The sequence below is a fragment of the Eschscholzia californica genome, unplaced genomic scaffold (assembly GCF_041429995.1).
Source record: "Eschscholzia californica isolate CP2 unplaced genomic scaffold, dmEscCali1.0.p SCAF_3, whole genome shotgun sequence".
In the NCBI taxonomy this organism is placed as follows: Eukaryota; Viridiplantae; Streptophyta; class Magnoliopsida; order Ranunculales; family Papaveraceae; genus Eschscholzia; species Eschscholzia californica.
Window position 1 is genome coordinate 44,633,799 of NW_028238420.1, and position 17,317 is coordinate 44,651,115.

Below are 17,317 nucleotides of genomic sequence, written 5' to 3' on the forward strand. Positions count from 1 at the left end.
TAATATTTAAATATATATTGTGGCCTTGTGGGAAAAAAATTGAGAAACAAACACTCTAATCATCTCCACACATTGATACATGTCTAATGACTTCTTAGGAGTACAATGGTTTTCAAAAAAATGAGTACAAAGATTTGATGAGGAAGTCCTAAAATGAAAAGGATTAAAAATAAATTAACTAAAGATGAGTATGACTCCATAAATCTACTCATACTCACAAAAGGAGAATTCGTAGAAAATTTGAAGAGTTCCTACATAATCCAGCAACTCGGCCTCCTAGTTAGACAAATTCAAATGTAGTCTTTGTTGTTCTTGAAGACTGTTCAACACAAACCATCTAGATGATATTTGGGTAATTTTTTTAAATAGTGACTTGTCCAACAGGAATTAGGTAGACTTTAGACAGAAATCATACGTAGCTTTTCGTGATTCATACTTCAGTGAATCTGATTCATGGAAAATACGAATTGCAGCAAACCACATAAAATTTATGTCCAGACCGTGTTTGGGTTTTCTTGTTGTTAACCATTTTTCTACATCATAAAATACTATTGGCAAGATGAATCTTTGGCCATCTCCTTCTCATGACTCTTTGTTAAAAGTAGAATAAAGGATAAATCTTTGCTCACCTCATTCATTCTCACGAATGATAACTACACTATCTTTATAAAATATTATGGAAAGAAAGATTTTTTTAATAGGAGAAAGATCTTTTGGAAAAAAAAATCTTCAATCTTTTCATATAGTATATGTTTGTTTATTTTTTTTTTTGTTGAGAGTATATGTTTTTTTATTTGAGCGTTTACTTATTTGGGTTGAGTTTGTTTGCCAGCTTAGTATTTGTTATACTTCCTTGTAATACAAGTTCATAAAATGGGGAAAAACAAACAAATTTATGGTGTGTTTGGATGGCGGAATCATGAATCCGCGGATTCATGAGTTCTTGGGATTCATGATTCCACGGATTCATGAATCCAAGCAATATTTTTTGGCTTGTTTGGCAACTAAGAATCCTATGATTTATTATTATTTGAGTATTTTCAAACGTCTTTAAAAAAAATATAATTTTTGAAAAAAACAATGATTTTGAAAAAAAATAATGATTTTGTAGAAGGAAATATTTTTTTTGTTGATTTTAAGTTTGAAATTTAGGTTCATTAATCCAAAATCCTAGCAAATCCTAGGGGGTAGGGTGGGATTTTGGTCCAATACAAATTTTGGAATTAGGAATCCTTAGGATTCAAGAGTCCTAGGATTCTTGGTAGCCAAACAGACCAAGGATTCATGATTCCTACCAAATTCCACTTTTGATAGGAATCCTGCAACCAAACACACCATTAAGTTGTTAGTGAACCCTATGAGTCCCAAAAGACTTTATTGAACTGTTTATACGGTGAATTCTTTATACATACAAAATCACACGCTTACTTGTCTACTACTTTTCTGGTCACGTACTTTCATTTTGTTTTAACAAACTATCGTCATCCTCGTTTAGCTGTTTCTTTTGTACGAAATCAATTGTCTTCTTTATCTTCTCACTGACGACGTCTGATTACAACGAGAATCACAAGTTTGAAAGCTTACAATTAGTGATAGCAACTCTTTCTTTCACTCACTGAGCAAGAGTTACTTTCTAATTTAACACTCAGTAAACTATAGATTGTGAACATTGAGATTTTTTATGAAAAAAAATGAACATTGATATGTAGCTTACGAGAGTTGCACAATATTATGTAACCTACATATTACACGAAAGGACGTTTTGAAAGACGCCCCCATGAATAACCCTTACAAACTCCCTCTCAAATCTGCTTGTAGGGAGATGTTTTTAACACTTATAGGGGACACTTTTCAAACTTCCTTGCACAGAGAAGCAACATTCTTTCTAGTAATTAGGGGCGACAAATCATTCGGTCCCGAAAGATAATGGAAAAGGGAGTACAGAAAAGTACAGAAAAAGAAGAAATGATGCAAAATAGAAAGAACAACAACCTCAAGTAACAAATTGTATTAATAATCATCAAATTCTGCTTGGTATGGTCCAAAAATCAAGCTTTCCCACAAGGGCAGTTTAGTCTGAATAGTTCATCAACTAATAAAACAATATCTTCAAGCAACCACACTTCAATAACTTCAACCAAACTCAAGTGTGAAAATAGAGTACAAATGAAAATTTAGTCAATTGCTCAAAATATTACTCTGGGATTCTTTCCTTCAAATAGTTTAGAACACCTTTGGTTCCACGGTCCAAGATTGTTCGTCGAATGCTGCAGAAATTGTTAAACATGGATTAGAGAAGCAAGGTTAATATATGAAATGAATTCCATTATAAAGAGGTTAGATACTTAGATGTTCATTTTCCCTGATTCCTTGAATAGGCCACTGGCTAGAAGCCGAACATGTTAGTACGATAAAATTAGATTCTCATGGCTACATAAATTTAAATCTTAAGGGGTTTAATTTAGCACCTAAACTGCCAAAAGAGAAAAGAGAGCTGAATATAGTGAAGAATTAAAATGGAACGATCGAAAGTTCAATGGGTACCTTCTCAATGGGTTTCCATCAAGTCTCAAAGCCTGTAGGCTTTCTTCTAGTAAACCCTGCTCGAAAAACCTTCATTTATTAGAAATACTTAAGAACACGAGTATGAGGTTCCATTTATGTTATACACACATGCATAATATATATATATTTATATATGCACCATAGCTACCTTACTTTCAAGGGTTAATTCCATTTTGGCCCCCAAGGGCCAAACAAATTTCAACCTTTTCAGGAACTACGACTACCCTTGGGGGCCAAAATGGAATCGATCCAAAATATTTTAAGAACATAAACTCCACCGTCCACCACATCTCTCCCTCTCTCCTCCACTTAATTTCTCTCGCCACCTCATCCTTCTTCTCCGGCGAAGGTCCCCAGCCGACCCTTTTCCTGCCAGTGACCTTCAAACATAATGTTTTTTTCTTCCGCGGGGAAGAAGATGAGGTGGCAAGAGAAATGAAGTGGAGAAGAGAGGTGATGAAATGGAAGAAGAGAGGGAGAGATGAGGTGGAGTTTATGTTTTTAAATTTTTTTGGATTAATTCCATTTTTCCCCCTAAGGGTAGTTCTGGAAAAAGTTGATTCTTTTTTGGCTCTTTGGGGCCAAATTGAACTGCCTGACACTTATGGGGGCCAAAATAGTTAGTTGATCACAAATTGGGGGCAAAAACGGAACTAACCCTAATTTCAATGACGCCACAATAAAAGAGATAGATTTCATGCTTACTAGCTCAGGTGGAAGCGTTGAAATATTGTTGTCTGATAAGTTAAGCTCGTTCAGAGATGTAAAAGTCTTGAATTCCTGCAAGTAAATCACCAGATAGTAAGTTCTAACTAAAACTGTGTTCAAAGGAAATAACAAAACAATTGGAAGTTGTCAAACCTAATTGTATGTGTGAATACCTCCAATTTTAGGCAGAAACTCCGGACCTACTACACATTTCAAATCTATGTAACATGGTACTGATAGGTTCTTCATTTTTACTTGCGACTTTTTTGCTTTTTGACCAACTTTGCATTGTCAACATAAGAAAAAGGATTTGCACCTAGAGTAGTGTTTTATGGTCTGAACACGACTAAGTGCAAGCTTCATACAAGTACTATGTATTAAATATCACCCGGTGCCTACTAAAGTTAGGAAATATCCAATAAGACTATCCGAGTATTCAACTACGAGTACCAGACAAAAATACTAAAGATGAATATTCACTCCATGTTGCATAGCTTTGAATCCAGACAAGAAACAGATGTAACATCGAAAAACATGTTTCATAGAGTGTTGTCACCTTAGGTACTGATACAAGTGAGTTTTGGCTCAGGTCAAGAACTCGTAACTGCTGTAAGCTCAATAATTCTGTAGGGATTTCTTGTAGCCGCGTACGCCTGTAGCCATGAGATACAATTAAATAAAAATAAATACAAATTCGACAGTTATTAAGAAATACTAATTCTCGTCTACTCGGACCTTAGGTAAAGCTCTTGCAACTGCCGCAAGCAAGAGAGTCCAGAAGGTTCTGATAATGAGGCAGCATTACCACTCAAATCCAGAATCTGTAGTTTAGTAAGAGCTTCAAAGCCATTTGACGGAATCTGCCAACTCAAATAAATAAAGTCAGGGAAGAATACCTGACACGAGATGATGAAAGTATACAAGCACAACAGAAGTTGGCAGATATATCTAACTCAAACTATAAATATGTTGAGATCAAGACAATTTCGATTTAAAGAATTCTAATTTGTTATTAATTTTCAAATTTCCCGTCAACAAAGAAAAACGAGTAATGACTAGAAATCAAGACCTAATCATGCAGAAAGATCATTCACTGGCTCAATAAAACCACTAATGTTATTACGCTAAATACATATAACATCTAAATAGAATGAGCCATGGAGTGAAGACCAAAGCAAATAAGAGATATTTTCCTAGTGTATTGGCCGCTGAAGATTGCAGTTTCGTAAAATAAGATAGTAGTACAAGGAATATACCTTTGTGAGGAGATTATTGTCCAGCTTCAGACACAAAAGACCAGTAAGTGAGCTTAAGACTGAACCTGGCCATTCTTTTATCTTATTCCCGGACAATATTAGTGCCTGCATATAGGGAAATGATCATCCAAAAGTATGCTCAAGTTTCACAAATTCCTAACAATATATTTCACGATAACTATTAATTCTACCATTCAGTTAACTCCTATCGCCTAGGAAAGGTATATTATTCAAGTCACCTGGAGGGAAACACATGACGACAGCTCATTTGGTAGCTCTTGAATTGAATTTTTAGAAAGATCGACTTTCATAATTTCACTTGACTCCCACACTGTAGGTGGGACAGAGCTCAAACTCATCCCACTTAAAGAAAGCTCCTGAAAAAACAACTCAAATACGTTTAAATAATCAAATAATAAGATTATGGGAAATTTGATTTACTTCAAGTGAAAAGACCACAGAAAGTGTCCAAAATTATTGTAATCACAAAACATGGTCCCTATGCAAGATACTAGACCGATGACTGCCCAACTTCAGCACTGGCAGACACGAAACTAATCCTCACGTTTAGCAGCACGCGTAAGCAATGCTAGTAATATATGATTATTTGCTATGGTTAGTGGAGATACCAGATTACTCAAAAACAAATGCTGAACTGAAATATTTAGAGAAGGTAGACCTTGGAAGACAGAGACAATCGAGCTGCCTTGGCAACTAGATCTTCTTTTGCAGGAGAAGCAGATCCAGACTCTGCATTGCAATTTAATTTGTATTAAAATAGAAAAAATCATGCGGTTTACAGACAAAACACTATGGCTGGCACAAAATTCGTTCTTTCAGTTACTATTATTAAAATTCAGAGCCTATTTACCTTCATCAGCAGAAGAGAGTCTACTTCGAAGAAACCTCAGTAAATTGGGTGTGGGTCCAGATACCAACGAGCTAATAATAAAATTTGGTTAGGCTTATCTGTTAACTACTCAAGCGTTTGAATAACGTAAACTACCAAGGACCAGTACAAACCTCCGAAGAGTCCGAATAGGATTACCAATAAGCAATAGCCTTCTGAGACTCGTCATTGTGCCTATAACACAGTCACATTACATGGAAAACATTAACTAAAATCAAGAATAGCAGATAGTGTAACATGAAAAGACAAGTTATCCAGGTGGAACAAAGTTAAAAACTCCCTAAATGAGTAAATGACACGAGAATAGATTTAGATACAAGCATCAATCAAATAAACAGTTGTTTGCCCTAATATGTAATTTACATTTTACAATGACAAAATCAAGAGGCGATGGCTTGAATTTTCCCTTAAAGGTAGAAAGCAGTAGCAGAATAGTGGCATTAACCCCTTTTCCTTGTCAATGTGATTTTGAGATTCATCCATTTCAAACAAGATAAGGGTGACAGTAATTGTGTAGCACAAGCAAAATTGTACCAGATATGTTCTACATTGCATTTCTAAGGATCTATGAGTTCCTTCTCTTTTGTTTGCATATAGCTCACAGTCTGGGCCACTAAAGAGTGAACAACTTCAATGACTAGATCATACGGCTTTGTAATATCCTTGTCAAGGAAACATGCATTCAACTAACAGACAAGTAACTTGAGTTACAAAAAAGGATCTAATAGATTAAACTAATATATCGAGATAAGTATCTTGGAAGCTTTAGGGAAGTTACAGATTTGGCATCAGAAGGCCTTACTCTTCAAAGATTACAATGTTGCCGTGAAAGCATCCAATAAACAGTAAAATCTAAAAATATTTAAACTTGACATCCAAATAAAATATGCTAACTTACCAATTTCTGGAGGAAGGCCTGACAGGGAATTATTTGACAAATCTAGGACTGAGAGACTCAGTTTACATGCCTCTACAGGGTACTCCTTCAACTGCACATATTTAACAGTTAAAAAGCTATTACCTATAGGTTCCATTCCAGGACAGAACTTCCTCAAAAGCAAAAACAAGAGAAGGTGAAAAGGAAGTAATAAAATTTGAGAAGCTGAAGATTGAAGTGCAATAACAATTTAGTTTTCCCCTGGAAAATCAAATGCGGTAATGACAAGTCTTACAATAGGTACATGAGAAGGTCGGGTGCACATACTAGATTTCTGAAAATATATTTTAGTAAGGAGAAAAAAAATGACTGGCAAGAAAGAAATTAGCTTTATGCATACAAGGTCTGATAACAGCTCCTTGTTGGGTCAGCGAATTAGAAAACATACCCCAAAGCCCCTGGCTCTTTCAGGATAGTGGGAGGTTACAATACGTTGACCAGTTAAATGGTTACTAGATTAATGTTCTGTTCTCCTTTAATCAGAATATGCCTCTCATAAAAGTCAGGCTAGCCTTTTCATGGAATTTCTCATACAAAACACTTCGAAAAAATTACTATTCGTATTGAGTTCTATTACTAACTCAGCAAACTTAGAGACTAGCGGCACATTGTTGCATATAAACCTCATGTCATATGTTCTTCAAAAATGTTGCTAAGGAGAAATGAAAGTCAAAGAAACAGGAAACATATTTACAGCTCGACAAAACAGAAAGAAGTTGCACGCACAAAAATGCTACTTTTCGACATGTAAATTTACAAACAGACAACCACATGGAAAGGAAAGTTGCTGACTAGACAGATAGAAAGAACTGTGCGGACACCAACTGCTTCTCAATTAAAAACACCTACAGTGAAGTTCAAGGGTCACTAAATCTTATAATCACCTGATTTGAGTGAAGATCCAGGGTACCTAAGCGGGAAAGAGCCCCAATCTCTGGTGGTACTGAAGAGAGCATATTGTTTCTGAAATCCAAAGTCTTATATGAGGTACAAGTACAACAGGAAAACCATGGAAGAATGTTAGTTTAAGGAAATGATATGGCAAGGATGAAATACAAGAAACTGACCCCATGGAAAATTCTGTGAGAGAATTACAGCCCATTATTGATGATGGGATAGAGGAAATTTCTGCACCCAACATACGTAAGTAGGGTTATCAGAATATTTAAAAAAAAAACAGCTTCCTACCCCAAAGAATTCTGTTTAGACGGCTATGTAACATGGAAAGTACTATCTTTTAGATTCTTTCCCGTGTCGGATACTCCTATACTCAGATACTCGTACCAGGCACTCGGATGTTCTTTTCGAATACTCTAGACACTGTAGGAGTAGGAGGTATCATATAACTATGTGTCTGCACGAATTCTGTCTGTACTTGCACACAGTTGTTTTAGGACCATAAAACGCTGCTGAAGGTTAAATCTTTTTGTTTAATGTAAAAGTGGTTGGTCAGAATAGTTGTGGACGGTAACCCTGATCTGGCCACTTATGCGTCTAGCAGACACATTGAAATGATGTCAGATACTGATACCCGTACCCACGTCCATGTTAAATAAGTTAAAAGAGACATCACTCACTGTTCTGATGGAGATCTAGACGAATAAGGCGTGACAGATCTCCAACATTCTCGGGCATACTGGTAAGCAAATTTTTTGCTGTAAAAGAGGCAAAAATTATGGTTACATCATTTGCAGGAAATGACACCCAATTATAGACATCCATAATGGTATATTATACGTTATAAATACTTACAAGCATTAAGTTCAGTGAGCATTGTCCATGAGAGAAGATTGTTCTCACACAAGACTGTTAACTTGTTCCCCTGAGATAACACAGATATTTTACTATTCGAGCATATAAATAATATAACCATGCTTTTGGCGAGGGGAAGGCAGAAAGCACAACCACTTTGACAACCTAAAGAATTTTACAAACTTATAACTCGTACCTCAACGTCCAATTTTGTCAGTTTTGAGCAGTTGGCTAGATCCTCAGGTAATCTTGTCAAGCTATTATTGGTTGCCTGGGTAAGAGCAAATAATGGATTTCAATAATATCGCCCAGAAAACAAGCAGAGAACTGTTGGTATTAGCTTCCGGTCTGAATTTCTAGAAAAGCAAATTCTGATCCAAAATGAGAAAATAACAATCCCAAAGGAGATCTACAGAAGCAACATGATTAAGGTAAATGCAAAACTAAGGGATCAGCTACTCTCAAGATATCAGATCCTGACAAAATGAGAAAATAACAATCCCAAAAGAGATGTTTAGAAGCAACATGATCAAGGCAAATGCAAATGCTGATCCAAAATGTGAAAATAACAATTCCACTCGCCGAAGTGTTCTCAATTTTTCATAATTACAGCATATCAGATCCTAACAAAACCGAGACTGTTAAGTAAAATCAGTTGCCCCGAGATGACATTTCATGCTCACCCACTAAAAATACTCATAAACTCAACTCATTGTGTAGGGGCTTGCATCCTTTCCATATGTGTCAGGTACAAGCATATTCTTGGGACAGTTGCATGTAGCTTGGATGGATATCTTCTACTTCTAGATACTTGGCATTTCATTTCAAAAACATTAATATCATAAAACATGTGCACAGTTGTATCGTGGAAAAAATTACACAGTAAAGAGATTTAAACAACCAAAATGTGCATTGAAAAAGTTACCATTAAAGCACTACATAGTATAGGCATATCCAAAGCGATCACCCCAACTAAGAAATTTACAGCTTATCAGAGGTCATAATGTTATATACAATGCAGAAAAACCAAAGAATTACCTTAAGATCAGACAAATTTAAGCATCTTCCAAGAGAGCTCGGGAGTTCTTTAAGTAGGTTGTTTGAGCAGTCGAGCCTGGATTCATTTCAATAAAATTGGAAAACGTCACACATAATCAGTGTCAATCATATAGAACTCTTCTACGTATCTACATTGTATCAAACAACGCTGCCAATCATAACGAACTAGAAACACGTGAACGACGGGATCAAAGGACGCTGCCTATCATAAAGAACTTTTCTTACTCATCGCATAATAAGTACCACATCTCAAGGCATTTTTACGTAAGCAGAAAAAACATACTATGCATACATACTAATGACTGTGTTTTAACAGATATTCTAGTTTCAATTGCATTAACCAGAGACGTGGGAAGGATGGTGCCTACTTCACAAGAGAAGTTACTGATCCAATTTCTTCAGGTATGGCGGCAATAGAGTTAAATGACACATCTAGCGATTTTAGGTTGTTAAGCCTGTCAAATAAGTACACATTTGTCAGATACAAATAAACTATCACAACAAAAATAAGCTCAAAGAAAAGACTGTAAAGACGTTAAAACTACTTACTCTCCTATTACAGCTGGAATGTGAGATAGCTTGTTATGACTGATATTTAAGACAGATAGCATAGATAAATTTTTCAGGTCTTCTTTCAAGACTTCAATGTCATTATGAGCCAATATAAGCTTCTGTAATTCCACAGCCTGTAAATACCAGACAAATCCCTTTATCATTACAAAATTGACATGCTGCATAAAAAGCTTATGTAAAAGAAATGTTAAAGACAAAAGAAATGAAAGAAGTAGAAGAATACCTCCCACCAGTTTTCACCCTCCCCAGTCACCTCCAAAATCCTATAAACTTGATCTGGAATTTCCCTGGATAAAAGAACAAGTTAATCAAGACATGAGCGCAAAGTTGATGATTTTTATGCATTGATGGAGTGGTTTACACTAGAACACACTTCTTTGGAGTTGGGTCATTGAACCATCTCAGCATCCACTTGTTTCTCCATCAGTAACTAGTTCACAAACTATAGAGCAATGACTAGTACAAATCCATCTGAAGGTGGCCCAATTATGCTTCTGTAGAAGTCAGGTAAAGTACCCTCTAAAGGAATGAAATTCTGTGTGGCATCACCACATGCAATTATGTGGTCCCTTTGCAAAATAAAGAACAATGCAAATTCCAAGCGAGAAAAGGACTGCAAGAGGAAGCCCTTCTAGGATTAAGAAAAACCTGCGTTCTTCTTTTCACAAGGGGGAGTGGGCTGATAATTTACATACTAAGGACTCGTTCATTGGGAAACTTAAGTCGATTCTTTAAACTTGTACATTTTCTGATAGTTTTGTGCTCGTCCGGATGAATCTCTTGTGACCTACCTACCCGATTCTTTCTTTGTAAACGTTTATGGCAAACACTCACACTTAGATACTACCACCATAAAACAAATAGAGACGGGTCACATTCATAGTCCTAGCTCTGGGCCTCAAGTAATTGAAGCGACAGGAATGAAGCAATGTATGTAAATAATTGTGTGAGTCTATTGCCGACAGATCACCAAGGCAGCAAGGAATAAAATTCAACAAATTTCGGAGGAAAATAACGAAATATTTCATAAAATGAGATTAGGTGCACGAAATCATACTTAATTATTTCGTGTATAGTTTCCACCGACATGATGGACATTCAAAATGTCCACCGGCATGATGGAAATCTAGTAATACCATCCAAAGAAGCAAATACTAACTGCTGCCGCTTTTTGATCCGGGTTCTCGCTCCACTACCTTAACAATCTCTTGCCCCATTCTAGTGAACAAGGGAAGTTTGGTTCTCGCCTCTTTATGCACTCCTAGACACTCTAGGATCCTTTTTCAAACCTGCTCCCTGCTTCTTATGGTGCCTCTCCCTTGGTTGGATCCGGCTATGCCTTCGGATTCCCGCAAGATCAACGAGTTATGGTTCACGCTATGAGAACTGACGCTTTCTAACGCTCTATGAAGAGCTCCGCACCGACGCGACACTACATACCTCCTTCCAGAGTAGGAAATTTCTTTCGTAGAAATTGGATGAGGGGTCGACATAAACCTTAAAGACTGCCTTGGGTTTTGGAGATACTTTGTTATTTGAAGGTACATACTCTTTGATGTTTTTTAGATTTATTTGATATAACTCTGTAATTGATGATATCTCTTCAAAGTTCAAACTAACGGATTTTTGTTATCTATTAAGTATTAACAATAAAAATGTTATCTTTTGGGTGTTATTGTCAAGAAATCATTCGACTAGCCTGCCGACATAACTGTGTAATTGTTAATACCCCTCAAACTGAAGGATTCTATTAAAATCCGTTATAAACATCATTATGGTTTAATAATTTTATATACACATTCATCATATTTCTATCATTTCTGTTAGTAAAATTTCCACATGAACCGAAATATTTTCATTATCGGACAGACCGAAGTTTCTACCAAAACCAAAAATTTATTACTTGCTAAGCAGTAGATTTCCGATAGGCTTGACAAAAGCCTTGCTAAGTATCCACTGATACACATAATCTCATTATTCACCCACTTCTTTTGTATCTAAAATCCCACGAATCTGAACTTGAAGTTTCATAACCTCTACCCCAAAAGTACTTTTGTATCTAAAATTCAAAACCTAGTTTTATGTAGTCGACAAGTCAGTCAATAACAGTTCTAGGTCAATGAAACTTAGTTCATACAAATCTATATACTGATACCATAAATTTAGGGGTGTCAAAATCACAAGTTAACTTCTCAAGAAAAAAAAAACTTGGAATAGAAATTACATAAGAAATGTGATTCGATAAAGTAAACTATAAGTATATAATAAGATCATTTGAAAAGAAAAAAAAAACTGACTTGAGGGATCGATTTGATAGATTTAAAGAACCGGAAGTTCTTGCCGCTTTAATGATCCGATCCATACTATCTTGTTGCCTTTGATCTTTCTTCTTCTTCTTCTTCTTCTCCTCCTCTTCCTCTTTTTCTCAGTATTATTGGTACTTTAGATATCATCCATGATTGTGGGTTCCCGGGATCGAGTTAAGCCAGCTATTAGCTATTAGCTATAGAAAGAAAGAAAGAAAAAAATGTTTGGGGCGTCTGAGGATAAAGACACTCATTTGGGTTCCATGGGTGCAACTTTAATCTGGTATGGGGTGAAGACTTTTGGACGATGTTTGTCTAAATGTTTCTTTTTTGGGTGCTAGGGGAGTACATTTTTGCGAAGTAGACCGCTTGTTTGATCCTGTCTGACCAGATGAAGATTCTTGATGCAGATCATGAGAAAACGGTCTAAGCTGTAACTTCAAACCTAGAGCAAGTTCCATGGGTACAACTTAATCTGGTTTGGGGTAAAGACTGTTCGACGATGTCTGTCTAAATGTTTTTTTTTTTGGGTGCTAGCGGAGTACATTGCGAAGTAGACCACTTGTTTGGATGATTAGCCAACAGGCGAGTTACACAGTGAAAGAAACTTACAGGCCCTTACGAAGGTCAAAAGGAATCTTACCATGAAGTTCTATTCTGTAATGCAAAGAGGTGTCCCGAAGCACAATTTCATAACATGAGGTCAAAAAAACTTGTAATTCGCAATTACAAACAAATGTTATTCAATAAAGTAACTCGTTTAAGAGATAGGTTTAAGCTAATAAGATCATTTAAAAAAAAGTCACTTGAGGGATTGATGGGCCTAGAAAGGTTACCCTAAATAGGTCTACACCCGCAAGTGCACGGGTGTCAAGTTGTAATTTCCGGTAAGACCGGTTCGTTCCTCAGAGACTAGTTGAATCTATTCTAAAACTATGAAGTAATAGGATTTTGAAATTAATTTTAGTTTTGGTTTTAAAATGAATAAAATATTAAAAATAAATTTACGAAAAGAAAATAATTACAAATGATACAAGGAACTCAAATGGGGGAGAGCCTAGGGTTTTCTGAATCCGTCCCTCTAACAATTCTAACGACAAATTATTTTGGTCTGATTAGATAGTTCTTTATATAACTCAGGTTTTCAGTCCATGAATGGTCTAAAAACCCGGAAGATATTATCGTTAAAATAATAAAAACTGTAATAAATTTATCATTAGAACAATTATTAAAACTTCATCTAAAACCCTAGATAGGAAAGTTAGTTACTCATGGATAATATATAAAATAAATTAGAAAATTAAATAAAGAGAGGAAGAAGAAAACTAAACTTTTTCTCGCTGGAAATTGTTTCCTGTTGCAGCCAAACAGAACCTTAGGGAAAGGATTTCCTTCTGATTTTCCGAGATTCTGCCAAACGTACCCTCCGGGAAAACGATTTTCTCGTCTTCCCGGAATTATTTTCCCTGCGGGAAAATAATTTTCTCACCTTCTTCAACCTCCTGTTTCTCTCTTCAACCTTTCTGTTTTCTCTCTCTTTTCTTAATCTCTCTCTGTTAAGTCTCTCTCTCTATCTCTCTCTCACTAAGAAGTAGAAGAAACAAAAAGAAAATCCAAAAATTAAGAAGAAAACTCCATTAAACAAGCTCTCGGTTTTCTCTCTCTCTCTACAATCTCTCTGTCTTCCTCTCTAATTCTCTCTCTTCCACTGTAATCTCTCTCTCTTTCTCACTAAGAACTTGAGATTACAATTAAAAGAATCAAAAATCAGAAAATAAGCTTCTCGGTTCTTTCTCTCTCTAGCTCCTTCGTTTCTGTCCAAAACCAGAGTATCTCTACATCACTCTCTCTCTTCTCTAATACATTCGATTTTAGTTGAGCTACTAGAGGAAGGCCCCCCAGTCGAGAGATGTCTCACTTTGTCTACAACTCTCTGTTTTTATAGAGAGATGAATCCCAACTCAATCCATCTTCCTCTCTCCAGAATATCTTTCATTTTCTTTCCTTCTTCTCTGAATATATTGTCCAATTTCCAGCCGAGAGGTTTCTCTCTTTAGAAATTATCCAGCCGAGCTCTCTATCTCGCTGTCTCGGCTTTCCTTCTCTGTTCTTGACTTCCTTCCTTCTCTCTCTACGTTCTGTTTTAAATAGGAATAGAGAAGATATTCTCTATTCTTGGAGATGAGAAAGAAAAGGAAGGAAAAGAAACAGCCAACCCGTGTAGGCCTCGCTGGCTATTAGAAGGGACTATATGGTGTTTCGCGGATTACCGAGAGAAGCAGAGACAGCCGTCTGATCTTCACGGGAATTGCACTGTTCGTCGGATATGCAAGGGACTACCGAAGTTTGGATGCGCCGAGTACCAGATCTTGTTTAAAAGAAAACCCTAAGCGCCGTACTGCTAGTCCCGAAATCATCCCTCGCGCACACTCTACCGTCCATCTGTCGCCATGTGGCATCCGAGAGATCCATGTTGACCTTTGGTCAACTGATTTTGTCACAAATTTTGACTTGGTCTTTCTTTCTTATCCGGACTCCGATTCGACCTCCGTTTTCACCCACGAACTCGTCTTGGACTCTACTTTCATCCGAGCATCAAAATTGGCCTAATCACCAGACTACAATAATCTCCAAATTACCAAAATGCCCCTAGACGTGTTTATCTTGTTTTTAACCATTTTCCGCGCTCAATTGCATAGAAACCACCTGAGTAAGAGAAACAAGCAAATCATCAGAGTAACCGCTCGAAAGTGACTAACTAACCCGAGTTAAGAGATTCGGATGAGACATTTTCATGGCTCATCAGGGATCGATTTTATAGATTTAAAGAACCGGAAATTCTTGTCGCTTTAATGATCCGTCCCCTACTTTCTTCTTGACTTTCATTCTTCTTCTTCTTCTTAGTTTTATTGGTACTTCAGGTATCATCCATGATTATGGGTTCCTGGGGTTGGGTTAAGCCATCTAGCTATAGGAAGGAAAAAAATGTTTTCTGGTTATTGGCGCGTGTGGGGATAAAAGACACTCTTTGGTTCCATGGCCTAGTACAACCTAATCTGATTTGGGATAAAGACTTTTGGACGATGTTTGCAGGCGGTGGCTGACAATTTAGAGGTTTGGTACGAAACCTTTGTAAAGGCCCATTTGAATGAGTTAAAAGGTATTAGGTGAGATAACTTCAAACCTAGAGCAAGTTCCGGTTCCAACTGGTGGACTAGATGAGGATAAAGGTTATTTGGATGATTAGCCAAAAGACGGGAAGCTACACAGCGAAAGAATTTTATGAAAGCGTCTTTGACCCTCCCCTAATTTTTAGTTGTGATTGTTACACCTGTCACTTGGGGTGCGCACACAAGTCATGGTAAACAAAGAAATTGTGTATACTCATAGAAACACACTTATCACGTACTATATCATTTTCGGATTCTTTTCTGTTTTTCTTACAATAACATATATACTAGTCAAGAGAAACAAAAATTTAAAATTCGCACGGTTTTGGATAATAATGCAAACGTGCCTGAACCATTTAGAAAGAGAGCAAAGAGTAAAACAAGGCTTAGACTAATAATGACATATTGTTTTATACAAATTAGACTACAAAGACATATCCGAACAAAACCGAGACTTTTAAGTAAAATCAGTTGCACTGAGGTGACATTTCATTATCACCCAATAAAACACTCATAAATTCAACTCATCAAGGAGTGGCTCGAATACTTTCCATATGTGTCAGGTGCAAGAATATTCTTGGAAGAGTGGCATGTGGCTTGGATGGATATCATAAAACTTACACAGTTTCAACAACAAAAATGTGCATTGAAAATGTATAGCACTAAAGCACAACATTGTAGTAGACATATCCAAAGCGATTGCCCCGACTAAGAAATTTTACGGCTTATCAAAGATTCAAAAGTTATTTACAAGGTAGAATAACCAAGGAATTACCTTAAGATCAGACAAATTTAAGCATCTTCCAAGAGAGCTTGGGAGTTCTTCCATTAGGTTGTTTGAGCAGTTGATCCTAGGTCATTGTGGAAAACGTCAAATACTATATTGGATGTGCAAAATGTAAGAATAGTCATTGTGGCACATGGAGGTCATAAGTCATAAAAATATTGATTCCTCTTTACTTATTTGGTGATGTGACTTGCACTAAAAAAAAATTATCTAACAAATATGAAAATGAGGAGAATATTCGCAACAAACTTCAATCCTAATATGTATAATTTTATGAAGATGTTACAATCCATTACAAAACTTCTTCACAAATAGAAATAAGCAGTTGGGGTAGAATAATTCATTTTCTTATAATTAAGAGTATAAATTGAACATGTTAGGGGTAAAGAAATTAAGTTCATCAAGTTTGAACACACACTTTTCATCAAAAAAAAAAGTTTGAACACACACACCCAACAAGACAATGAGCAAGTTGATTTTAATGTTGGCAGTTTTTCTAATTGTTTTCGTGAATATTGTGGAGTCGACTTCTCTCAACAACAACACCATTTCTCTTAGAAGAACAATAGCATCTGCTTCTCATGGCGAACAAATCATCCGAAGAAACAAACAAGATGCACCATCACCTGATGGTGCAGTTCACAAGGTACATTCTTTTACTATAGTTCTTTGTTTTCCACATAATCAAAAGTACTGAGAAACATGTTTTAAGCCAATTTTTCCTTTTTGCAGTATGCCTTTGGTGCACAAACTGGGGCGAATTATTTTGGGACGAGAGCCAGACTTTCTGTATGGAAGCCCACAGTAGGTCCGAAACAAGTTTCACTGAGCCAAGTCTGGGTTACAAGTACACCTGGTCCGAATATGAATACTATTGAAGCTGGATGGCTGGTAAGTCTACTCTTCAATCAAAGTAATTGTTCAATTATCTTCTTACGTTTTTCATAATTATTGTATACATTTTGATATTTTTCTTTTTAACTATATTTATAGGTGACAGCTGATAATGTTCTTAGTTTATTCACCTACTGGAGTGTAAGTATTCAATTTTTTAACATGTAACTTTGTTTAGTTACGTAACTGATTCATGTGATTTTTTGGGGATTCATCAGGTGTCTAACTATCGGGGTACGCAATGCTACAATTTGGAATGCGAAGGGTATGTACAACTTTCTAAAGAAACCATTCCAGGCAGAAAAGTTCTTAAAACATCCGTTCCAAATAACTTTCAATCCTTGCTTGACATTCACATTTTCAAGGTAAAATACATTGTAGGAGTTCGAAAACAAGATTG

The 17,317-nt window shown here is 36.3% G+C and overlaps 1 protein-coding gene across 2 annotated transcripts; it reads right to left on the reverse strand.

Annotated features, from left to right (window-relative positions):
* Positions 1 to 1,978: 1,978 nt before the first annotated feature.
* LOC147550736 (Leucine-rich repeat (LRR) family protein) lies at positions 1,979 to 12,548 on the reverse strand. Of its 2 annotated transcripts, none has more exons than XM_086665810.1 (21): positions 12,058 to 12,548; positions 9,984 to 10,047; positions 9,737 to 9,873; positions 9,556 to 9,642; positions 9,167 to 9,242; positions 8,325 to 8,399; positions 8,129 to 8,198; positions 7,954 to 8,031; positions 7,444 to 7,504; positions 7,261 to 7,339; positions 6,338 to 6,428; positions 5,553 to 5,613; positions 5,401 to 5,471; positions 5,209 to 5,279; positions 4,769 to 4,906; positions 4,530 to 4,634; positions 4,009 to 4,133; positions 3,830 to 3,926; positions 3,271 to 3,345; positions 2,545 to 2,600; positions 1,979 to 2,267 (listed from the first exon to the last, which is right to left on the reverse strand). In XM_086665810.1, the coding sequence occupies exons 1-21, from the start codon at positions 12,120 to 12,122 to the stop codon at positions 2,195 to 2,197; spliced, it is 1,755 nt and encodes a 584-aa protein (XP_086521936.1). In that variant the 5' UTR covers positions 12,123 to 12,548; the 3' UTR covers positions 1,979 to 2,194. The 2 variants fall into 2 exon arrangements, with proteins under 2 accessions (XP_086521936.1, XP_086521937.1); XM_086665811.1 differs by having other exon boundaries at positions 9,984 to 10,921; positions 11,183 to 12,337.
* Between the last annotated feature and the right edge of the window lie 4,769 nt (positions 12,549 to 17,317).